Below are 27162 nucleotides of genomic sequence, written 5' to 3' on the forward strand. Positions count from 1 at the left end.
TGAATTAAAGCTACGTGACGACCGAATTGCTGTTCTCGAAAACAAACTTAAATCAGTGAGCCTACAAAATGAGGAAGCAGAACAATATTCTAGGAGAAATTGCATAATTTTTCATGGAATACCCGAGACAGAAGGAGAAAATACTGATGAAACTATTATAAAGCTATGCAGGGAAAAGATGAATCTACAAGTTGATTGTAAAGATCTTGATAGGAGCCACAGACTAGGACGCCGAAATGGCGGAAAACCCAGGGGGATCATAGCTAAATTTGCGACCTACAACTCTCGTGACAGAATCTACCGGGCAAGGAAAGTGCTCCGGAATAGCCAAGGGACCCCTGTTTTCACTTGAATTGCTTAAAGTTTTTCGTTGTTGTTGTTCTAATTTGATTTTCGTTATATAGACGAAGCTTGATTCTGCCGAATGCAGATCTGTCATTTACGTTAAAGATAATTCATATTGTATTTTTTTCTTTTTTGCAATTAGAAGTCTGAAATTGTTACTGCCTGGGAAGAAATAAGGCTACATTGCTGGGCACTACAACAGTTATCCCAGCATTCATTTTTACAATTTATTCCTCGTACCAGCTTGATAATATATATTTGTATATTTTAGTTAACAGTAGGTTTTTCTGTACGTGAATGTATGCGTGTGTGAATTGCAATGCTTCTTCCTCTACTCAGTCATGGTTGTGTGTAAACTGTGTTTCAGATGCCCTGCCATTTAACCATATTTCCGATGATAATGAATTCTCTTTATCTTTACGCAGCTTTTTTCACTTGTCTACTGAGATTGATATCAGCAAAATACAGTCATTAAAGATTAACCCTTTTACTATTAATTCCGTACATCATACAGACAATGATGAAACTGCTGACGCACAGAACTATTTCGAATATAATTGTGAATATATGTTTACTGAAGACTTTCATACAAAATATGCAAATAAGTGTTCGGATTTTTCCCTTTTCCATATAAACGCAAGAAGCCTTCAGAAAAATTTTGATTCTTTTAACACACTTTTATCCTCCCTTGATTTTAATTTCAGTGTTATAGCAGTTTCTGAAACATGGTTTAACACAAAAGTGAATTTAGGTTTGTATGATATTGATAATTATTCTCTTGTTCATATTTGTAGACCAGCTGGAAAGGTTGGCGGTGGTGTAGCCCTTTATGTAAGAAATGAATATCAGTTTGTATTACGAACCGACTTATCATGTATATCAAACAATTATGAAATGCTCTTTATAGAAGTTAGCCTTAATGACAAATCTATTGTTGTTGCATGTATTTATCGTCCACCAAACACTGACATATCAGATTTTACTTCCAGAATTAACGATATTTTTGAAATACTGGAAAATGAAAAGAAAGAAATCTATCTCCTGGGCGACTTCAATATCGACTTACTAAATTCTGGTTCCCATCACAAAACAAATGAATTCTTAGACATGATGTATTCTTTTCATTTTTTTCCAATGATCACAAAACCAACTCGCATCTCAGCAAATAGAGCCTCTTTAATTGACAACATATATTCTAACACCCCTGAAAAAAAAAATTACAGCGGAATCATCTATGATGACCTTTCTGATCACTTTCCAGTATTTGGCATAGTAAAAAACAGAACAAGTATTAAACATAACATTTCAAAGAAAAAAGAAGTACGTAAAAGAATTATTAATGATACAAATCTTTTGTCATTTCGTGAGAAACTAAAAAATGTCGATTGGTCAAATGTAAAAGAATGTATAAATGTTGACGAGTGTTATAACACATTTTTTGAAAAATTTTATGATATATATGATGATTGTTTTCCTTTTAAGACTATTCATGTGAATAAGGTGGATAAGTGTAAGAAACCTTGGATTACTAAAGGTATTCTTAAGTCTATAAATCGTAAAAACAGATTATATAAGGCAAGTTTAAAGAATCCAGACACAAAACATAAGACTGCTTATAAAGATTATAAAAACAAACTTACAAACACCATTCGTTATTCTAAATATAGATATTATAATGAATTGTTCTCGTCTGTAAAAGGTGACTTAAAGAAAACATGGTGTCATATAAATAGTATCTTAGGTAAGAAAAAACATAATTTAATGCCAAATAATATGTATTTTGATAATTGTAAGTTTTCTTTAAAGCAAGATATTGTGAATCAATTTAACTCTTATTTCATTAATGTTGGCCAAAAGTTGTCAAAATCGGTATGCAGTCCATCACATTCATTCCAAGAGTTTGTTTCATGTGAGAACGCTGAATCATTTTTTGTTAAACCCACCACTATTTATGAATTGTTAAAATTGTCTTCTTTTATAAAAATTTCAAAGGCAAGTGGGCCTGATGATATATCCCCTCGTGTTGTCAAGGATTGTATACATTACATAGTTGACCCCTTATGTGATATTTTTAATAAATCTTTAAGCACTGGTTTTGTACCTGAAAAATTAAAGACAGCGAAGATTGTACCTTTGCATAAAAAAGATGATCCAAAATATATTGATAATTATAGACCTGTTGCTCTTCTTTCAATTTTTTCTAAACTTCTAGAAAGACTTATGTATGACAGGCTCTATGAGTTCCTTACTAAAAATAATATATTAATTTCTGAGCAATTTGGTTTTCGTAAAAATTATTCTACTTCACTCAGTGTTATTTGTTTTACTGACTACATTCTTCAAGAAATTGACAGAGGTAATTATTGCTGTGGTGTATTTATGGATCTCTCAAAGGCGTTCGACACCATCGACCACCACATCCTGCTAACGAAACTACATCTCTACGGAATAAGAGGTTTACCTCTGCAATGGTTTGGTAGTTATTTATCAAATAGACGGCAGTATGTGGTGGTCGATGGTGTCGAATCCACTCAATTAGATGTAACTCTTGGCGTACCGCAAGGTTCTGTACTTTGGCCCCTTTTATTCCTTGTATATGTAAATGACATAATCAATTGTTCAAAAATTTTGAGATTTTCACTTTTTGCAGATGATACTGTGGTATTTTACTCTCATGAAAATGTTACTTCACTTGTACTTACATTGAATAAAGAACTTTGTATGTTAAATGAGTGGTTTAAATGCAATAAATTGTTTTTGAATTTTAAGAAAACAAAGTATGTTTTGTTCCATTCCAAAAGAAAGAAAGTACCACAAAATCTTTCTCCAATACAAATAGAAAGTGCTGTTATAGATAGAACTGAATCAATGAATTTTTTAGGTATTTTAATCCATGAGTCTCTTGATTGGAAGTGTCACATTACAAACATCACCGCTAAAATATCGAGAAGTATAGGAATTCTATCTAAACTTAAATCTTTTTTACCAAGAAAAATATTGCTTTTTATTTACAATGCTTTAATATTACCTCACCTTAACTATTGCAGTGAAATTTGGGGCAAGACATACAAAGTTCATATTGACAAACTGTTCAGATTACAAAAACGTGCGGTACGGCTTGTAACAAAAAGTGATTTTCGAAGTCCGAGTCTACCTCTTTTCATTAAAAATAAAATCATTCCTATATTTGAACTTGTGCAACTTAATGTATTGGTATTCATGTTTAAGTATCATAAAGGGATACTCCCTTCCATTTTTCAAAACATGTTTAGAACAAATTCGTCATTCCATGCATACTCAACCCGTTCTAAAGATAATCTTCGAGTTCCAAGTTGTCGCTTAACAACAAGGTCTCATTCTATTCGATTCACAGGGGCTCATGAATGGAATTTAATTTCTTCTGATCTTAAATCCAGTACTACACTTACTCGTTTCAGAACCCTATTCAAACGTGTTACATTTAAAAAACTATCATCCTTGACTGAGTAGACTTCAACAGCTGTACTTTTTCTTCTTTCTTTATCTTCGTTTCTTCTCCCTCTTACCAATCTCTTGCATTGCATTTTTTACTGAGTGTATGCTTGCGTATGTCTATGTGTATATTGTAACGTAATTCTGTATTTTCTAATTTACTACTTATGACAGAAATTTCGATATATGCTTAATTGCATTTTTGTTATTGATTGTTTGATTGCTGCAAAGGGGCCCCATAACAAGCACTAGTTGCTTACAAGGGGTCCCGGCCTTTGAATGTTATGTCTTTTATAATGTGCACTTTTTTATGTTGTATCAATCAGTTGCCGAATAAATTGAAATTGAAATTGAAATTGAAATAATTTGATGAACTATTAATCATGCCACATGTTTTTATCATTATTATATGTGACAGTGCACCTCAAAACAAACAAAAAGTCGCCAGACATGAATTTTTAGTTAAGACATATTCTGAAAGAACAGACTTTAAGCTTTAAAATGATGTATAACTCAAATCAAATGGACTCTCCTAACCAATCTAAATATTGGAAAAAAAGCACAACCTCAGAAAAAGTGTTAACTGAGAAAAGAGGCTCTGAAGTACAGTGTCTATTCAAGCGCTTAATCTTTACCAAACCGTGCTGGCTGTGCGATGAATGGAACAAAAAACAGGAAGTAAACCACTGGAGTAAAAACAATGAAGGGATTATTAGATTAAACTGAAATTAAACATGTCTCATTACCACATTCTGTCCATAATTAATGCCAACTTTCAAAGCAGTAGCACTATCCTTGCAAAAGTTATTAGAGTTGAAAGTGAAGAGTGTGGACAAGGTTTTTCAGAAATGAAAAAGGGATTCTGAAGACACACCTAATCACACTATTCTATCAAAAATGTTTGAGATAAACTGCTAAAACACACACTTTCCTGCCCGTTTTATGATACCAAATTTTAGCATGATGTAAAAGAAGACCTGCTCTTTCAGAAAATATGAAAAAGTCAAGTTCGGCTAGGTTGACCCATTTCACTTGTTTTCAGTCCTCACGCAAAATCAGTGTGTGCGACTTTATGTTCGTTTTGAGGTGCACGGTCACATATTATTATTATTATTATTATTATTATTATTATTATTATTATTATTATCATTATTATTATTATTATTCTAGAGCCCGAAGGCCTGGATTCATGAAGCAAGCAGTTTCGTTTTCTTTTCAGGGTGATTATTTAAAATGTTAATTTCCCCCCTTTTTTTGGGGGGGGGGAGGGGGGTACTCCCGATTCCACAGAAGACTCTCTGGAAATGAACAATTATGAACCAGCATAGAATCAGAAGCATTTCATTGAACAATCTTCCTGATAATTGCATTTCAATGTTGGCAGCTCTATTTTATGAATGCAAACGAAATACTTTCAAGGACACGCCAAGCTTCGCGCCATATGTAGGAAAAATCTTGACTTCGGCGATCGCAACTTCCGGTGCGAGTCTCTTTTTAGTCAGTTTTTGAACGAATTTTTAAGTAACTTACAGATATTGCATCTTTTCGATTTTTACAACAAGTATCGGTACATGCTTTCTCTGCCGAATTGAAAAAAAAAATTAGAGTATGAAAAGTTTTATACCAGTCAGGATCCAGCAAAATAGAGGTTTATGTTTCGAATACATCAAAACTACGAGCAAAATATAAGGTAAATTTAACGAGAGATTAAACATTGAAAATATTTTTAAGAATGGACAAATTTTATATCAAAATAAAGAGTACGAAACGGGTAATTGGACTCACACCACCATGTCGAAATCGTATACACAGCAGCGCTAACTGCATGGCAACTGTTTTGGAGCTTGTACAGAGTCTCGCAAAATCCCGTGAAACCTCAAATTCGCGAGACGGTCATGCTCATCGAGTAAACACTGGCACACGAAACCTCATTATGCCTAATTTGCATACGGCGTGACGACTGACTGCTTCCTCTTTTTCCTAGTTACGGTTGGCAAAATATCCACTGCCTTTTTAGTCAAGGCGCAGTGACCCAGAAAAAATGACTTCGTTCAACCCACCCCGCAGAAAAGGTTTGACTGCATGGGGTGGTCGGTTGGACCCTCTGGAACACCCCTAGGTAGTATGTGATTCCAAATTGTGGTATCAATAAAATTTTACAGGCCACTTTAGTTGAGACAAGACCTTATTCTTCGAAAAAGAGTCTGCGCGTTCTAAGACTACTACACGCACCACGCGCGCTGCTACAGGCGCAAGTGCCAATGGTGCGTGTAGTAGTCTTAGCGCACGCAGACTTTTTCTTCGACAAACAAGGGTTTTTGCCTGCAAACTAAGTTTTCATGCCAAGTTGGGGTCGGTGTAGTGTAGTTTCTAGCCGTTTTTATTTCGTCTTTATTTCTCCGAGTTGTAGCAAGCCGAGTGAGAGCGCATACCAAGTGATTGCGACGCCCTAACCGTTTTTTTTTCTCAATCACTGGGTATGCGCCCTCACTAGGCTTAGCGCAATACAACGGGCTTCTGCACAATGCACAAGCTACAACTCACAGAAATACAGACGAAATAAAAACGGCTAGAAATTAGACTAGGGTGGTGACGCTTGTCGCTATTGGGGCACTGAAAATGGCAAAATTATCACAGTTTTTGCATTTATTTCATGAAGAATTCATCAAAACGCCATAAAACTATATATGTACATGTTGCTAGAGATGTCAGCAGTACAATGGGATACATTGTAAGGTATAATATTGTGCATGGTATCCATGGTAACCGGATGCCTACAGGTGATTGGTAACCCCCAAAATGCCTCCTACTGCTTCCAAACATTGATTTTTTTAAAATTTTATAGATGCAATAAAAAAAGTTTATCGATTATCGTTAACAAAAGTTTTCTCTTGTTGCCATGGCAACCAGTATTATCCAATCAGGATTCAGCTGTCAGTAACTTAAAAACTAAAGCCCATAATTTCAAAAAGCTCTTTTACTTCCATACATGTTACATATCATTGTAAAGCTCAGAGCTTTCTCTTTTGAGCCATGTATAGAGAAGTGGGAAGTCATTTTGGCCTTCTTTTTGTGGATTTCAATCTTGGAGGTCACAAATTGATTGTCTAATTTGTCGCATGTGGGAATGGCAGCTTGTGAAAATAATTCGTAATCTTGCCTCTGGCCACTACTGGTAAAAAAAAAATCATATATGTATATGTATATACTAGGCATCCTAACACCCAGCGCGCATCCTGGCAAACAGTGCAATGTTACGTCATAATGAAATGACAGTGAGTATAAAGCATACATAAAAAAATTGGCACGACTGATACAGAAGTAATTCCTCTGAAGAAGCAGCTGCGGTGGTGATGTAAAAGCAGTCCATTATTTCTTTCAAAATTCAACATTCACATACATTAACTTTAATTCTAGTGTATAGATAATCTTTACATAATTACATCAGGGGACTGCAACAGCAAGAACGTAGTTACAGCCTTACATGCAAGCAATGTCCCCTGGCTGTCTACATCGGAGAAACAACAAACTTCCGACAACGATTCAACAACCACAAAAGCACCATAATCAGAAGTCAAACACAACATCCAGTCGCACAACATTTCAACAAAACAAATCACACACTAACAGATCTGCAATGTTGCATTTTATACAAGGACATGGAAGCCTTTGAAGAAAGACACATGAAAGAACTAAAAACAATCAAACAAGGAGCTTCCAGGGACAGGGCATGAACGTAGATCTATCATGGCTCACGAACTACACTTTTTACAAGTAGGTGCGCCGCTAACTGTTGTATGTTCTCCCGTTTACCCCGCTGCAATAGGTCTTATCATTATATTGCTTGAGTAATATAATGCTGACACTATCTTTTTAACCATTTCTTGGAACCAGTCTTGTTTTCACTCTGAGACGTATTGTGACGTATCTCTTTAATCAAAAGAAGAAAAAAAAATGATTTTCACATATTTCATAGTTATGCTATAGTCTCAGATTATCTAAATACTATCTATTCACCAGAATTTGGAAGTTAATGTATGTGTATGTTGAAGTTTGAAAGGAATAGTAAACTGCTTGTACATTTTTAACATAACCATCACAGTGTGACGATTCAGTTTGATTTAAAAAAAATCGAATGTTTATATTAATCATGATAATTTCAGATTATGTAAAGATTATCCAGCCGTTGAAAACGTTAAATGATATATGCCTACATGGTGTATTGTATTCATGCCATGAGCGTAAATCCCGGGGATGGGGGAATGCATCCCCCCCCCCCCAGAAATGGAGGAGCCTGATGGCTTGTACAATCATTACCCCTGAAATTTGGAAAAAAAAAAGAAGCAGAAATGTGATTGTATCAATTTTAGGGCATATTGCATTACGTTTTTACGCCCGCCTTCAGAGAGCTAACAGAGCTTAATAGTTTTCTATATTTTAGGTTATGTATACATAATTTCCTCAAGCGCTCGCTCGCTTCGCTCGCTCGCGAAAATAGTAATATAGACATAAGATATGGTCCAGACATTGACAACGTCAAATAATATAGGCCTACACGCATTATGACGCGTGCAACTCGGTACCATCTGTAAATTACGTACGAAAACAAACAAACAAACAAACAAACTGCCACCATAATTGAACCCCCTTAATTTCCTCCTGAATCACTGAGCAAACGACGATGACACTGATGACTCAGTCAGGATATATCTATGGGAATACACAGGGATGATCAGAGGCGTCGATCCTACGGGGGTGCAAATGGTATTTGCCCCACCCCCTGGAAATGTTGGGGGCAAACATAATCATTTGTTTCCCCCAAACAATTCCCGATATGAGGACAAATCTCGAACTTTCTTGATGGATAATTGTCCACATACCGCCGGAAGTATGCACCAGATCGTTGAAATGTGATCACAAACATGCAGAAGCTCCCCGCTGGGTCCCTTCCGATAGGCTTTGTACACTTTTGAGATTGACGTATTTCCTATTATTTTATCAAAGAGTGTGCAGCAGATCTTTCAAGGGATCGTACAGTTCTGGTTGAGACCTAATTTCAGGTTTCTAACATTTTTAGGTGAGATAATGAGAAATCTCATATGAAATATGAAAGAGCATGCAATTTTATGAGGAATTCAACGTTTATTTGATAAAAATTGGTTTTGAAATGGCTGAGATATCCAAAAAAGAACGATTCTAATAAAGTGTGGGACCCACACTTTGTAACCATCGCTTTGTTTTACTTTGTTTGTGGATATTTCAGTTATTCCAAACCCGATTTTCATCAAATAAACTTTGAATTCCTCTTAAAATGGTATGCTCTGTGCTATATCATAAGTGTTTTCTTGGTATCTTGCAAAAATTCGAAAGCCTATTTCTCATCTCAACCAAAACTGTACTATCCCTTTCACTTACAAAACTTCCCTCATATCATACATTCAGAGGCGTCGATGGCGGGAGGGAGGTACGGTTCTCCCATAAAAGTATTGGGGGCAAACATATCATTTTGCTCCTTCTCATACTTTCCGAGATGTGGAAATTTTCTTGTTTTTTTTTTGATAGAAAACTGTCTAAATATTTCACCCAAAGATGGTTGAATTTCAATGCTGAAAAATAGAAAATCTCCCTCACGTAAGAAGGGGCTAGGCCTACCCCCTTCCATACCCTCCCCGTTCGGTCGTTTCTCCTAGATAAAGTTTTAGATTTACAGATTTCAAAATTTTTCATCTAAAGTGTGCACCAGGTCTGTCACTTCGGTTTTAAAAGAATGCACAAGTTACGTCGGGTGGGTGGGAGGAGATATCTAGATAGTTTCAATTAACGGAGGGTTTCCCTCATGGATTTAGTACACTTCTGGGATTGAAATTTTCCCAGATTCCATCATTAATGTGTTTATGAGATATTTTCATCTTAATTCTAAAACTGTAAAAGCTTCCTGGTATTCAGGGGTGTCGATCCTGGAGGGCTAGGGCGCAAGCATGTCATTTTGTCCCCAATGATTCCAAAAATGAGGAAATTTTTTTTTTTAATTCATTTGATTTGATTTGATAGAAAACTGTCTAAATATATTACCCATATAACGCATATACAGTTTTTGATAGAAAACTCTACAAATATTTCACCCATATTATGCACCAAATCCTTGAATTTCAGTTCTGAAAATGCAAAATCTTCCTCACGTGGGGGGATACCCTCTCTCACACTCTCATTTCATCGCCTATTATATACTGAATACACTTTGTGCAGAAGTGCAGAATATTTCATCCCAAAATGTGCATCAAATCTGTCACTTCAAATCTAATAAATTCAGAAGTTCCCTCATCTTTTTTCTCTACTCTGTTCCTATGCATTTGAATTAGACTTGGCACGCTTTGGGGATTGACTATTTTCTGAGTATTCCTCAAAAGCGCGCATTAGATTGTTTTATTTCAATTCTAAAAATGCAAAAACTTCGTTAGGTGGAAGAAGACTACCCTCTCCCACACAGTCTTCCCGTCAACTTCCATACATTTGGTACACTACAGTGATTTCGCACACGCAGATCAAGATTTTTGCTTTTTTGATACAAAATTGCTCAAATATTTCACCCAAAGTGTGTACCAAATTGCTGAATTTCGATCCGGAAAACGCAAAATCTGTCTCGCATAGGAGCGGGATACCCCCTCCCACACACCCTTCGGTCCTTAGTACACTTTTATAGATTGACAGATTTCCAAGTGTTTCATTCAAAGTGTGCTCCAGGTCTGTTACTTCGGTTAAAAAAATACAAAAGTTCCATCGGGTAGGTGGGAGGAGAAACTTTCAATAAACGGAGGGTGTTACCCATAGATTTAATACACTTCTGGGATGGAAATTTTCCCGTATTCCACCGTAAATGTGTTCACGAGATATTTTCATCTGAATTCTAAAAATGTAAAAGCTCTTCATATGCAGGGGTGTCGATCCTGGAGGGCTAGGGCGCAAGCATGTCATTTTGTCCCCAAGGATTCCTAAAATGACAGTTGGGGACTTGAGTGATGAGTTTGCTTTCATCCCAAAGGATCCTGTGTTCACAGGTATGGGCATGGTGAATGATAGCAGACTTGAACCTAAAGCCCCTTTGATTCTTCCTGAGGGTATTTTAAACCGGATTTTCACCTCAATTACCTTTGAGAACATGCTTGCCGAAATGTCGGGACTGGGACGGTCCTTTTCAGGGTCAAATACATGCTGCCTTGAATGTAGACTAAACGTGCCCACTTGAGGATGGCGTCTGCAACAGTGATCTACGGCGCGAGCTGCGTCAGCAGTTCCTGGGCCTCCCGGAATGTGATCGTTGTTGTATCGCGTTGGTCTCGATTCGGACACACAGGAGATATACGTTCAGACAGCATTGGCTAAAGGCTACGGCATAACGTGCGTACTCATGCGACATAGTACCTTTGTATGCGGTGTCGTATTATCGTCGGTCGAAAACTACAAACAGAGAACAAAGCAAAAGACCGCTCGTATCGTGTCATCATGTTAACACCTTGTGCTACTGCAAGTAAGCTTTAGATTTACTGTATACAGATCATGTAACATGTTGTAGTTATGGGTACGAGGAAAAACTCAGTTTTGTCCAGCACTTGCATGTCAGTTCTAAATGGTCATGTACTGCAAGGCCATGGGAATAGATCTACATTCAACTTCATGCAGTTCCACCAGTGTGCTAGAGTGTCAACAGCATGGAAGATAACCCATTCACAGCAGAGTAAATTGAGATTTCTAATCTTACTACTGATATTGAGTGGAGATATTCAATTAAACCCTGGCCCTAGAGTGAACAATGTCTTTCCGTGTGGAGTCTGTGAGCGACCGGTAACGTGGTCCCAAATAGCAGTATGCTACTCAAATTGCTCACTCTGGCACCACAAGTCATGTGAGAGTATAACCACGCAAGACATGTCTCACTTCTCACAAGTCCGAAGTTGTATGGCACTGCCATAAATGTAATAGTGCTAACATCGACAGCTTCACTTTCCATCACTATGAACTGGAAGAGTCAAACACCTACTTCCAACTCGCCAACCTCAACGACGTACCTGTAGAAAGAGAAGCCAACGTACGTCTACACCAAGTTCGACTAGTAGTAGTTTGACTGCTCCAAGCTTGGAGATCAGGTCTCGTCGTAGTACTTCTTCAGAGTCAATACCTGACAGCGAAAGACCAAGTACTATCTCTGGCTCTAGTCTGGAAAGCGAAAATAGCAGAATTTTTCAGAAAAAAAAAACTGGTAACATTAGATTCTTGACTGTAAACTGCGGCAGCGTGAGAGGAAAGACGGCAGTACTTAAAAAAAAGTACTTAAAAAATCTGTGGCACAGAATCCTCGCTCCAAGAAATTCAACCTATCCTGGACCCGGGAGAAGATGCCATCAAGAACAGCGAGGTGTTCCCATTGTGATACTAAATCTACAGGAACGTCAGAGATGGTTGCGGAGGCGGTGTTTTCATAGGAGTACAACGAGAAGTCTTGTGCAGTGTGAACTCCCAAACGCAGTCACGGAATGCGAGATTAATAATTATTGGACAAAGATCCAACCAACTGCCGAGATCAGCTGAGACATATTTTGGAGTCTTTTATACGCCTCACCGCAGTCCCTCAGATGTCAAGCGACTTGATGAGTCCCTAAAGAAGTTTCTTGGGAAACAGAACAAGACCATTGTGATCACAGGCAATTTCAAAAGCCCTGATATAGGCTGGCAAACTCTCAATCTGCGTCAGAATGCTCAAGACAGAGAAGTCCAACAAGCCTTGATCGACCTTGCGTTGGAACATGGACTGGTCCAGATCAACTGAGGCATATTTTGGAGTCTTTTATATGCCTCACCGCAGTGCCTCAGATGTCAAGCGACTTGATGAGTCCCAAAAGAAGTTTCTTGGGAAACAAAACAAGACCATTGTGATTGCAGGCAACTTAAACTGCCCTGATATAGGCTGGCAAACTCTAACTCCGCGTCAGAATGCTCAAGACAGAGAAGTCCAACAAGCCCTGATCGACCTTTCGTTGGAACATGGACTGGTCTAGATCCACAGCCAAGCTACAAGATATAACATCTTAGATATCGTGCTGACAAACAACCCAACACAAGTGAAATCATCTGCAGCATCGCAGGTATCAGCGATCATGCCATGGTGGTCACAGACTTTCGCATGAAAACAGTTATTGTAAAGACACCACGGAGAAAGATTAATAAGTACTCACAAGCTGATTGGGACGAGATGAGAAAGGATGTAGCCAACCTATCTGAGATGGTCGTTGAAAGAAAGAGGCAAGGGACAAATGTTCAAGACCTATGGATTACGCTGCGAGACTCGTTTTAAGACATCAAAGAACAAAGGATCCCCTCTAAGTCGAGCAGCAGCAGACGGTCACTTCTTTGGTTTAACTACAAGCTGAAAAGGATGGTGAAGAGGAAGTCACGGATGTTCAGGAGAGCTAAGCAATCAAACTCATGGGATGCCTATATACGGCCTTTCAACACCTGTGTAGATAAGAGTTACGTCGAGCTGAGAGGGACCACTTCATCTCCTCCATTGTCGATGAACTTGAAATCAGCAAGAACTCCAAACCCTTCTGGAGCTACATCAAGGCAAAGAGGAAAGACAGGAATGGAGTCCCGCCCCTCATGCTGGAAGGAAGCTGGTGAAGGACAGTAGGACCAAAGCAACCACCCTCCTGCAATAGCTTACATCTGTGTTTACAAGGGACCAGACCAATAGCATGCCCAACATTGAAAAGAGCTAGAACTGCTCCCTCCTCCCTTGAAGATTACAGCTGATGGAGTTCTCAAGCTATTACAGGACGGCAACATCCATAAAGCTTGTGGACCGGATAATATTCCTAACATCATCCTGAGACAGTGTGCCACCGAACTTGCACCAGCTTTGAGTGAGATATTCCAGCTCTCCCTGGACACTGGGGCACTACGTACTGATTGGTTGCAAGTCAACGTCACACCAGTTTTCAAGAGTGGGGATATCCACCAGTCGGCAAACTACCGTCCCATCTCACAAACGTCGGTCACATTTAAGCTCCTGGAACATATCATATGTAAACACCTCTTTGATTACCCGGAGGAAAACAACATCCTAACTCACTTAAACCATGGTTTCAGATCAGGATACTCAAATTGAAACCCAGCTGATCACAGCCCTCCATGACTTGTTGTAAGCAAACGACCAAAGGAAGCAATCGGACATTATAGTGTTTAACTTTTAAAAGGCTTTCGATAAGGTACCCCGTGAAAAAAAAAACCATCAAAAATCTCCTACATTAACTTACGTCCTTCGGAATCATCGGTTATACCCACACATGGCTCAGGAACTTCCTAACAAAACGCCACAGACATGAAAGACGTCGTTGATGGAGAGATCTCCCACGATGCACATGTTGTTTCGGGTGTGCTTCAGAGGACAGTACTCGGGCCACTATTGTTCCTTTGCTATGTAAACGACCTACCAGACACAGTGAGGTCGCAAATAAGGCTGTTTGCAGCCGACTGTCTCCTTTACCGTCAGATCAATAACCAGGAAGTCCACTACATCCTACAAAACGACCTGACAGCTCTGGTCTCTTGGGCACATGCATGGGGTATGTGCTTCAATGCAAAGAAGTGCTACACCATAAGTGTCTGAAGTAAATCATCCTTCTACCAACTCGGTAGCCATATCCTGCAGTACTTCCATGCCATTCGTTACTTAGGGGTCACTATCTCAGAGGACCTCAAGTGGAAGAAGCACGTTGAAAAGACCACGCAAAAGGCGAACTGAGTTTTATTCCTCCTTCGGAGAAACCTCCATTTTTGTCCTGTTGACGTTAAGCGAACAGCCCATACTGCACTGGTAAGATCACTTCTTGAATACGGTGCCACTGGCTGGGACCGGTATCTGCAAAAAGATATAAACAGACTTGAAAGCGTCCAAAGAAGAGCTGTTCGCTTCACCATAGGAGATTATGTGTCTAGAGGTGACTTCTTTATCACAAAAACAAGCTGACTAAATTGCATCTCCCAAGTTTGAAGGGAAGAAGAAGGAACCTCGAACTCACCCTCTTCTTCAAAGTGGTCGGGGATGGGGGGTGGTGCCGGCTCTCCCAATTCAAACTTTTGTTGTACAAAAGTCAGACGACGTGTCTGTGTTAAGCAATTAACAAACTGTAATACTGTACGTTTGATAATCTAGATAGACAAGTGACAAAGAACAGTAAGTGCTTTACTGAAATAAGAGCACGAACGGAACAATTCAGGGACTCATTCTTCCCTTCTACCGTCATCGAGTGGAACCACCTGAGTGACGCCACTATCAACTCGCCATCAATCGCCCCATTCAAAAAGGCCATCAATAGAACCTTCTAATCATCCCCTGCGCCCTCTCTCGTCCGATGCGTTGTGCCCATTAGGGCCCTGCATCGCACACATCCAGATCCAGATGTGCAGCGCTGCAGACGACATACATAAACAACCATATTGCAGTATTGCGCCAGTGATCTTTGTAGGAAACTACAGAAAAGGGAGAAATGTGGCTCGTTCATCGTCATTCAAGTTGACATCGTAACTTTTCCTAGGATGTCAAGTTGACATCCTAGTTTTATGAAACGCAATTTTGCTATGATAGCAAGTTTGCATTCCAGCAGAAGTTGACATCCCAGCAGGACTTGCTGGGATGTCAACTTTGGTAGTTTTATGAATCGGGGCCCTGGTGGACACTTTTAGTGAATTTCATTAATTTCTGCACACACACACACACACACACACACACACGAATAAAGGCCTTGATGGGAAGACAACTGGCGCAAAAGGGAGAAATCAGGCTCGTCCATCATCATTCAAGTTGACATCGTAACTTTTCCTAGGATGTCAAGTTGACATCCTAGTTTTATGAAACTGTTCATCCTGTCGAACTTGTGGGCCTTCTTTCCCTAGTGTCGGTCTCCTGAGCTTCTGTTGTGTAGTGTCGAACTCGTGGGCTTTGTTTGCCTTGTTTCGGTCCCTTGATCGTCTCTGCGTAGTGTCGAACTGGTCGGTTTTGTTTGCCTATATAGTCTGGGTGCCAGAGGCTGAACCTTGTTTTACCGTCCACCCAATGTTTTTTGATGGTTTTACCCTATTTCGGGGGTGCTGAATCCGAATCTGGATGATGCAACTCTTGCATCCTGGAGGGTTTTGAGATATTCAAGATGGCCGCCAAAATGGCCGCCATAAAAAACCGGAAATTCCCACGTACTTCCTTCTTAATGGTGATATACTGAAAACAATTGATGATTTTACCCCATTTCGAGGGTGCTGAATCCAAATCTGGATGATGCAACTCTTGCATCCTTGAGGGTTTTGAGATATTCAAGATGGCCGCCAAAATCGCCGCCAAAAACCGAAAGTTCCCACGTATTTCCTTCTAAATGGTATGAAATTAAAAATAATTGATGATTCTACTCTATTTGGAAGGTGCTGAATCCGAATCTGGATGATGCAACTCATACATCCATCAAGTTTTTGAGATATTCAAGATGGCCGCCAAAATGGCTGCCAATTAAAACCGGAAATTCCCACGTATTTCCTTCTAAATGGTGAGATATTGAAAAAAATGATGGTTTTACCCTATTTCGAGGGTGCTGAATCCGAATCTGGATGATGCAACTTTTGCATCCATGAAGCTTTTGAGATATTCAAGATGGCCGCCAAAATGGCCGCCAATTAAAACCGAAATTCCCACGTATTTCCTTCTAAATGGTGAGATATTGAAAACAATTGATGGTTTTACCCTATTTCGAGGGTGTTGAATCCGAATCTGGATGAAGCAACTCTTGCATCTTTGAGGATTTTGAGATATTCAAGATGGCCGCCAAAATGGCCGCTAAAACCGGAACTTCCCATGTATTTCCTTCTAAATGGTGTGAAATTGAAAATAATTGATGATTCTACCCTGTTTGGAAGGTGCTGAATCGGAATCTTGATGATGCAACTCATGCATCCAACAAGTTTTTGAGATATTAAAGATGGCCGATAAAATGGCTGTCAATTAGAACCGGAACTTCCCATGTATTTCCTTTTAAATGGCGAGACATTAAAAACAATCGATGGTTTTACCCTATTTGGAAGGTGCGGAATCCAAATCTGGATGATGCAACTCTTGCATCCATAAGGTTTTGGGGCTATTCAAGATGGCCGCCAAAATGGCCACCAATTAAAACCGGGAATTCCCATGTATTTCCTTCAAAATGATGAGAAATTGAAAACTATTGATGGTTTTATCCTATTTCGAGGGTGCTGAATCAGAATCTGGATGATGCAACTCCTGCATTGATGAAGATTGTGAGATATTCAATATGGCCGTTAAAATTTGCCGCTCAAAACGGAACTTCCCATGTATTTCCGTCTAAATGGTGACAATTTGAAAACAATTGGTGGTTTTTATCTTATTTTGAGTGTGCTGAATCCGAAGCTCAGGATACAACTCTTGCATCCTTAAGAGTTTTGAGATGATAAAGATGGTCGCCAAAAATGACCGCCAAAACGGAAATTCATATGTAGACCCCATATTTCCTTATAAATAGTGTACAATATAAAACAGTTGGTGGTTTTACACTATTTTGAGTTTGCTGAATTTGAAGCTCCAGGATACAGCTCTTGCTTCCTTGAGGGTTTTGAGATAATAAAGATGGCCGCTAGAATGGCCCATAAATGGCCGTCAAAATCGAAAATTTCCATGTAAGCCCTATATTACCTTCTAAATGGTGTAAAATTGAAAACAATTGGCGGTTTTATTCTATTTCGAGGGTGCTGAATCTAAACCTGGTTGATGCAACTTTCGTGTTCTTTTTTAAGGGTTTTGAGATGTCCAAGATGACCAAGAGCACCCTCGAAACGTAGTTGCTGAAATTCGTCCATTCGTTAGGGCTTTTAGACGTTCAAGATGACAGCCAATATACATGCTGTAAGTGGCAGAAATTCCAATGTTAATGTATTTTTTCTTAATGGTAAAAATTTTAGAATAAATTGATGGTCTTACCCTATTTAGAGGGTGCTGACGGTCTTTGAAGGTTTTGGGACATCTATAAATGTCCTGCATGAACGAAAACTTCTTAACATTTGCTTATACTTAAATGGTGAAGTACTGTGCTCTAACGCTCTTTAGCACTCCCCTCCATTTCCGACCTTTTTTTGTTATGATTCAGTCACATTTTGTCCATGTATTTCTTCAACTAAAGTATGTTTATTGATTCATGTAAACACATGACGTGTATCTAAATTTCATTTGGAAATGTAACCGTTACATTGTACTTAATTTGTTCATATGCAATTGCCGTATTATATGCTTTGGCCGGAAATGAAACAAAAATGAAATGAAATGAAATGAACGCGAAGCGGGGGATTAAAACCATGCAGGGTGAAAAGCAATAATTCGTATTCTTAAATTCAACTCAGTTGAGCGAATTTGTCATATCAGCCAAAAGTTATTGACACAATGGTGTTGTAATATACTGAGATATTCCGATATGTCTCAAACGGAACTTTAACACGTACGGCAAAAAAAAAGAGAGAAAAAAAAGAAGTGATATTGATATCATACTGAAACGTACAAACACAAATATACGACTGAAAATTTCTTTATGCATAATTGTTATAAAATAATGCTTGTGGTCGCCAATAATATGGCTCCACAGATGTGAAGTTAAACCTTTTCGGCTATCAATAGAGTAAAATTGAATTATGGCATGTTGGTAATTGTTGTTGAAACTTGTCTTGTAGTCTGACGAGTCTCGCCTCGTATTCTTGTGAAACTTGTCGCATATTCTGATTACGTCATTGGAAATGGTTGCATTCATGACCACTATAGTAGATATCTATAAGGGTAATTTCAAATGCACTCTGCGCGATTATGATATTCGTAAGTACTGGATTATCAATTATTACCTTCGATGTTGCCGCTTGTTTTTTTTTTATTTAGTTTTTTTTCACGGCGCGTTACCTTTGATATATAATCCATATATACATATATATATATATATAATCCATATATACATATATAATATCACATCATATTGCCGAAAAAATTGAAGCATAACTATAAAAACGTCCCACTCGTGTCTTCAACAATGTCATCAAGACCACCAATATAAGCCAAATAACCAATTTGAGTGTTCATGGATGAAGAGATTAAAACTGCTCATGGATTAAGACAGGTAATGTTGGGTAATTTCAGTACACTTTTTTACATCACTATCACAATATGATTTAGATGAACATGTCTTGTCCATTGATTGTTAGTGTTCAAAACTTATCCATTATATGTAGAGGAAACAGTGTAATCTTGAAATTATTCAAAAGTATCTGTAGTCTTGAAAGGTTCATTGCTGGCACACTTGTATCGTACCAACTCAAAAGATATCCGGTATAGAGCTGGTTTCACTGTATATACAGCAAGTTCAAACTGTGCCATTGAGGAAAACCTGAAATCTTACAGTAAAAAAAAATAGGGTAAAACCATCAATTGTTATCAATTTCTCACCATTTATAAGGAGGAAATACATAGAGTTTCCGTTTTGGCGGCCATTTTGGCGGCCATCTTGACTATCTCGGGGTGTATCATCCATCAGATTCGGATTCAGCACCCTCGAAATACGGTAAAACCATCAATTGTTTTCTATTTCTCACCATTTAAAAGCTAAAACATAGAAATTTCCGGTTTTAATTGGCGTCCATTCTGGCGGCCATTTTGGCGGCCATCTTGAATATCTCAATACCCTCAAGGATGCAAGGTTTGCATCATCCAGACTCGGATTCAGCACCCTAGAGATAGGGTAGAACCATCAATTGTTTTCAATTTCTCACCATGTTTTTTGAAGGAAATACATGGGAATTTCCGGTTTTAATTGGCGGCCACCTTGAATATCTCAAAAACTTTATGGATGCATGAGGTGCATCATCCAGATTCGGATTCAGCACCTTCCAAATAGGGTAGGATCAACAATTATTTTCAATTTCACACCATTTAGAAGGAAATACATGGGAATTTTCGTTTTTGGCGGCCATTTTGGCGGCCATCTTGAATATCTCAAAACCCTCAAGGATGCAAGTGTTGCATCATCCAGATTTGGATTCAGCACCCTCGAAATAGGGTAAAACCATCAATTGTTTTCAATTTATCACCATTTAGAAGGAAATACGTGGGAATTTCTAGTTCGGGAGGCCATTTTGGCGGCCATCTTGAATATCTCAAAACCCTCAAGGATGCAAGTGTTGCATCATCCAGATTCGGATTCAGCACCCCCGAAATAGGGTAAAACCATCAAAAAACATTGGGTGGACGGTAAAGCAAGGTTAGGCCAAAAAAGTGGCTTTGGCACCCTGACTAATAGGCTAGTGTCAAACTCATGGACTGCATCACTCGTGCGGCTATTTACTTGATGTTGCACTCGTGGGCCTTGTTCACCTAGTGTATAACGCGTGAGCTGTATAACTAGTGGGCTGTATGACTTATAGCTAATTGAATCGTGGGCTGTATATTTTGTGGGCTGCTAACTCGTGGGCTGTATGACTCGCGAGTGTTGGTTTCTTGACGTGCACCCATTCCAAATACCAGATATTGTATCTTTCACGTTTTACTCTATGGCTTTTTTTTTTTCGAAATGCAGACGAAAGAGATTTGATTCTTGAATATTAAAAATCTTATACAGTGTATCTCTTATATACTGTTCGGAAAAGTTTTGTCACAAGAACTCCTTGTTGATGTATTGAATTATCTTTAAATCTAACATCTTTGCAACCATTCTACAAAGGAAAAGGCAAATGTTATTCAAAACTCTAATCCAGAACAAATATTAATCTAAATCAAACTGACAGAAAAAGTGCAAAATGATAATGATATGACAATTCTATATATCGTCAATGACGAAAAAAATCTTTTCTAAGCGCTTTACTATATTAACAAGAGAATTATGCTAAATCTGTCAATTTGAGTGACATACACTGTGTAGCAAAAATATTCAGAGTTGACAAACCTGAACCACATATCCAGAGACGCACTTGAAGTTCCTTGGCTGGGTGTAGCCATCAATGAGGACGTCCCCCGACAGTCCAGTTGGGTCTTTTCGTGCCGCTAGCACGTCAAGAAGCCTGGTGGTCACATACACGCATACATGGAGATAAAAAATAGTGTGCTTTTCTGAATTCTACAGTACATAAATACTTAATCTACTTAAATTATAAGGTCCAACTGCGTCAAACGGCTAATTAACTTTGGCCTTGTTCATTCGACTGATAAATACCAATGTTAAGACGATACAATAAACAGACAACTAAGATCATCTCAGCTATGCTCAAAGACAACTGCCTACATCACTGGACTAATAACTGCATTTTTGTTGGTAGTAGGGCCGAGGCAGCTTTTCTATAAGGGATAATGATTACCGTCGTCTTGTTTATCAATGTAGGTAAAACAGATATTACTAGTCATGAAAATCTATTGATTCTGAGAGTGGTAAAATCTTGTCTCGTCATAACAGTGGTGATCAAACCGTACATCTCTAGTGCCGTTTACATGATAAATGTTTTATTTGTTTCAGATCTCGGATATACAAGCATGATTAATAAGTCATGCATGGCGGAGCACCGTGGAGAGGATTGAAACTTGACACGGCATGGTCATGATAGCGATATTGAAACAACTTTTCTCCTAACTAGTGCACCCATTTCGATTTTAACTCACTGTGGTGAGGCCTAATGAGAAGTAGGCCTACATACACGGCATTTTGCTTCACTTCTTAAATGATGTTCAATTGGATGACTTGTGATTTATAACTCGCGGGGCAACATTGCATAATAATTTTTAATATAGGTTTTCACGATTAAAAAGACAATGGACCGCACTTACGAAGTTTTGCCGCTGCCAGTAGGACCGAGAATTGCGTTCATCCCAGGTTCAAACACTCCGCTTGGGACGAACAAATAAAGTGATTACTATGGTGCTTTATAATTTCGGTACATGAGATGAAATGATACCTTTTTTTAACTTGAGAATTTGAGTGATCAAATATATCTTTTATTTATGTTTAAAAACTTTTTCCAGGGTCTGTCGGTTTTCGACCAGCCAGGACAACGGGAAGTGGCTGTATCATGTTACGACGGAGTCAACAGGGTGGAGATAATGCATATTGTCGTGCGATTTCATTTTGAAGGAGATAATGCGCATTGTCGTTAGTTTTCGTTTCCTCGATCAGAAATCTCAACACATTATTTTGCTGAATAGCTCATAATCCTTGACAAATACATGCATTCCGACATCTGGTATAGCATCCATTTTAACAATTCAAAAATTGTGAGCTGGCATTGTATGAAAGCTTGTGATGCTATTGCTGGCAATGTGCACCTCCATGTAGTCATGACAACGTGCATATCGTTATGTAATGTATCATTATGCTAATTTGTCCCTCCTGTGACATCATCGAGGGCAAGAGAAAATTTGATGGATATGAGAAGGCTGCGCTTTGCACAGTAAAGAAAAATGAAATTGAATATATATATGGGCCTATATATATATATATATATATATATATATATATATATGTATACATCTAGCAGTCAAAGGAAACCGAATCGCAAACATGAATTTGACCAACACAACAATGGAAGTTTGGGGAAAATTGGACAATCTGTCTATAAAAATTCAAACATTTTCACTTTTGTACTATAATGAAAGGACGCTTGGTTTATCTCTGTCAGAAAACTGCGGAATATAGGTTTTCCCGTTCATTTTGACACTTTTTTTTCATTCAGTTGAAGAGATTTAGTTCAATTTCGACCCGAGAAATCTGGAATATGCCAATCCTAGTTTCAAATTCGTCTTTTGTCGATCATTTTCGAACAAAGTCTATTCAATTTAGTCATTTGTCACACATTCTTGTCGTTTACAATTCAAATTCGTCCATCACTCTCGCTGCATACGTAATAGCAAAAGCAATTTCGTCTTTTAGCGATCTTTTAGCGATGTCTTTTCTGTTGAGATTTCTTGATTATTTCATTTTTCTGCAACCATTCACTTTTTTTCACAATATAAGAGTGACATACACACACGTGTACCAACTCCGACAAAAACACAGAAACACATACACACGCGTGAACCACACACACACACACACACACACACACACACACACACAAACAAACACACAAACAAACAAACATACCCGAATCAGAGTACACACTGAGACAAACATATGTTTGTCGCACAAACGAAAACAGTGATCCACGATTTCAAGGCTCATTACCTGATTATGGTGAAAGACAATCTTACATAGGTAGGGACCTAGAGTTTACGCAAGTTATATATATTGTCACGACATGACTAAAGATCGTAATTCCTGTTTTTAATGGGCTTGTGCCGAAAGGGTGGGTTGGGTGGAGGCGCGTCGCGTTAATGGGAACACCACCCTTCGTCCAAAGCTCCCCCGGTTTTGCCGAAAGGGTGCGTTGGGAGCGTTGGGTTGCGTCGCGTTGACTGGAACCCCACCCTTCGTCCAAAGCCGCCCCCCCCCCCCGGTTTTGCCGAAAGGGTGCGTTGGTACTTTTTCTCATGTAATATTAAAAGACGAGTTTTGAATTTATATTTAACCTTCAAACAACCATTTCAAAGAGGCTATCTTCCGGATCGGTTTACACTCTATTACCACTTGGTCTACAGCCAGTTGGTCTAATAGACTGTTTAATATCAGTTGGTCTAATAACCATCAGTTGGTCTAGTCATCATTTCGTCCAATTACTGTTTGATCTGATTGTTATTTGGTTAAATTACTATTTAGTCTACAGTCAATTCGTCTAATAATAACCATTTGGTCTATTTTTGGTCTAACACCAATTTATATCATCAAATACCGATTTGGTCTATTATGAGTTGGTCTAATTCCATTTCGTCTAATCATCAAATGGTCTAATAAACCCAAATTTGTCCAATCATTAATTTTGGTCCATTGCCCAGTTGGTCTAGCCTCTGCCTATCATCATTTAGTCTACACCCATTTAGTCTAATAATCATTGATCTTATTGTCATTTGGTCTAATAGCCAGCCTCCTGGTCTAATCAGGTACCATTTGGTCCAATCATCGTTTCGTCTATATGATCAACTGGGCTTTTTTTTTTTTTTTTGGGGGGGGGGGGCCTTTTTCTACGACTACGGACTACCCTCTGACCCTGCATTGAGGGAGAAAACATATGTTCATACACATGAAATAAGATTAGGGTAAAGTTTAGGGTCCCTCGCCCCTCCCCCATGGTGCCAGGCCAGCACCCCCAGAAGCTGGACTATATACAAGTGTATAGATAAGCCACTGATTATCCACATGATCCTTGCCCTGTAATGTAAAACAGAAACGGATATTAGGCCAAATGGATATTGGACCAAATGAACATTGGACGAACTAAATATTAGATCCGGACGATAGCCTCTTTGAAATGGTTGTTTGAAGGTTTAATATAAGTTAAAAACTCGTCTTTTAATAGTACATGCGAAAAAAGTACCACGCACCTTTTCGGCAAAACGGGGGGGGGGGGGGGGGGGGCTTTGGACGAAAGGTGGGGTTCCAGTCATTGCGACGCAACCCAACGCTCCCAACGCACCCTTTCGGCAAAACCGGGGGGGGGGGGGCTTTGGACGAAGGTTGGTGTTCCCATTAACGCGACGCGCCACCACCCAACCCACCCTTTCGGCACAAGCCTTTTTAATGTTCTCTGACTGCCGAATACCGGGAAAAAGAGAGAAAATGCCGGCTTAGAACTGGATTACCGTCGCGAGAAAAGACCCCAATACCAACTGACTGATTTCTGTGAAAAAATAATGAAACTGTCCAAACAAAGACGAATTTGATCCTCACATTCTCCAGTCGACGGGCGGCGGGGAACAATTTCAATGACAATTGACGATTTTGAATGCGATGTCTTTGAAAATGGCTGAAGAAACCGAATTGCAATGACAATTGACTAAATTGAAGTTATGATTTGCATTCTATGTGCTTCTCGGGACGAATATGAATTAAAAAAAAATCTTTGAAATTGATCTTTATAATGGCGAAAATGGACGGAAAAACCTATATTACCCTTAATATACGTCAGTATTAAATCGATTAGAATCCGTACTTCTCATGAAATTCTCCTTATCTTTCAGTTCTTTATACCATTGACCGCAATGACGTCATGAAGTGTATTAGTTTCCTCATCCAGCGATGACGGCACCGAAACTAGATTCAAAACTTTTGAATCGATTGTCCTGTTTTCCTCAAACTGTCACTGATGTGTTCTACTAACATTGCTGCTTTCAAATTTGTGATTTTGAGCAAGAGCTTTCTTTAATGATCTTGTAATATCTGGACTAATTCAGAACAGCAGAAGTCATGATGGATTTTCTATCTAGTCACCCTTTAACATTCCATTGCCATTACCTCCGTAAACGACAGATTACTATTAGGACGCAGCTAAGCCCGGCTGTGTATTAAGTGATAAGATGACAATTAATCAGGTTGCTTAGTGAAATTTCCGTTTACAGGGCGGATTAAAGTACCAAATTTGGAGAGATAATCTCTCAGGACCAACTTATCAATATAAGAGTAGGACCCTTCTGGATTTGTTTCATTTTCATGGTATAAAATGCTGAATTTAAATTGACTGAAGTTTCATCTTGAAAAAAAAAAGAAACAAACCGTCGGCTCAAATACGCGCAAGGTTCACATTTCGACAGTTACACCGTATTTATGTATCTGAGCAGTGGCGGATCTGGGGGGGGGGGGGGTTAACCCCCCCCCCCTTGGGCTGCAAAGTAAAAATATAATGTGCATAGGAAAACGTAGAAAAACATAGAAAAAAGGAAAGAACACACATTGGGGAGGAAAATGGCAAGTGCAGATATTGTGAGAAGATAATAATGATACTATTCAACTCATCTGGTAACTTATTAAGTTAATAAGCAAACACATGATAAATCTGAATATAACAGCCCCGGCGATACGGTGCAATTAACTCACTGATAAGAGGCCAAACCTTTTGAATTCGTAACGGTCATCGAGCACTGAGCGGAGGGAAGGAGAAAAAAAAATCTTGAAAGTTCACCTCCTCGTGTCTCCCTTATTTTAGCACCAAATCCCTTGAAACTTCACACCTATATCTAATATGGATATATCATCCTTCATATGATTTTTGGGCGAAAGTGCTGATGTATCTTTTGAGATATGTGTGTTTTTCTGTTTGAGTCGACCGTGGGTAAGGGTTACGATTTTTTCTGGACATAAGTCTGCGCCTGCATAAATATGCATTTGCTTAACATATTGCTAGTCTGTATACACCAGACTCACTACCTGCGAAGTTTCGTGTTGGAGCAATTCGTCGTTGGGCAATTAAAAGGGCGAAATTTCCGATAATATCGTAAAATATCGATTTTCGTTTTTCAGCATTTTCTGATAGAGTTTTTAAGCCCTTTCAGGTGATGTATTCGAAATTGCACAGTTCGCCCTATTTTCAGAGATATTCAATGATGTTAATAGGGCAAAATCGCCCGAAACCGCAAATGTGGACAGAGAAAGGGTAATGTCAACTTTGTCCTTCTTACGCGCATGAAATTACGCGATTCGATGTCGTGTAAAAAGGGCAATATCCATAAAGTTGTGTAGTGAAGGACTCGCGTGCGCTCGCATGCGCACGCGCCTGCTTCTATGTTTTGAGCAAAGATAAGTGAGGTTCACACCTAGGTCCCTTTACCTTAAGGTTTTCTAAACCTCGAGGTTTTGTAAACTACGAGGCACTAAACTCCAAGTTAGCGTAGATGTAGACGCATGTAGTTTAGAAAACCACGACAAAACCTTAAGGCGAAGACACCACGACAACGCCACAAGATTTCTTAGGGTGTTGTCGTGGTTTAAGCGCGTAGTTTAAGCGCGCTGTGGCAGCGCGCTTAAACTATGACAGATGTGAACGGAGTTTTGTTAACCACGACGCTCAGTTTTTTCCACAATAGTGCGCAACCCTATGTGCAAACTAGGCGTCCTTTATTTTCTATCGTAGTTATCTTTACCTCGAGGTTTTGCTAACTGCATGTAGGTGTGAACGGCATCGAAGTTTTGTCGTGGTTAGGGGAACGCATTTTTGCGCTCGTGGTTAGTATAACTACAAGTTTTTGGATAGGTGTAGACATGGCTATTGTAGAGATAACAAGATACGAAGGCGCGCGATAACAATGGACACAAAATGGCTACCCTACATGACGATACAAAAGAGAGCTAAGTACAAACTCAGTACACCTAGAAACATCATTCATTTCCAAAGACAGTGGTATTTTTATTATCTTAA

The 27162-nt window shown here is 38.9% G+C and overlaps 1 protein-coding gene across 1 annotated transcript in view; it reads right to left on the minus strand.

Annotated features, from left to right (window-relative positions):
* The window catches only part of LOC139734519 (broad substrate specificity ATP-binding cassette transporter ABCG2-like), a 156521-nt gene that overhangs the window by 101190 nt on the left and 28169 nt on the right, over positions 1 to 27162 (minus strand). The window contains exons 2-3 of the mRNA XM_071645294.1: positions 21710 to 21769; positions 20838 to 20952 (exon numbers count right to left, since the gene is read on the minus strand). Of these exons, the coding sequence (XP_071501395.1) occupies positions 20838 to 20952; positions 21710 to 21769 (175 nt within the window). The remainder of the gene's footprint in view (positions 1 to 20837; positions 20953 to 21709; positions 21770 to 27162) is intronic.

This window comes from Diadema antillarum, unplaced genomic scaffold, assembly GCF_040938485.1.
Source record: "Diadema antillarum isolate AM-2024a unplaced genomic scaffold, OU_Dant_1.0 seq00000531_RagTag, whole genome shotgun sequence".
In the NCBI taxonomy this organism is placed as follows: domain Eukaryota; kingdom Metazoa; phylum Echinodermata; class Echinoidea; order Diadematoida; family Diadematidae; genus Diadema; species Diadema antillarum.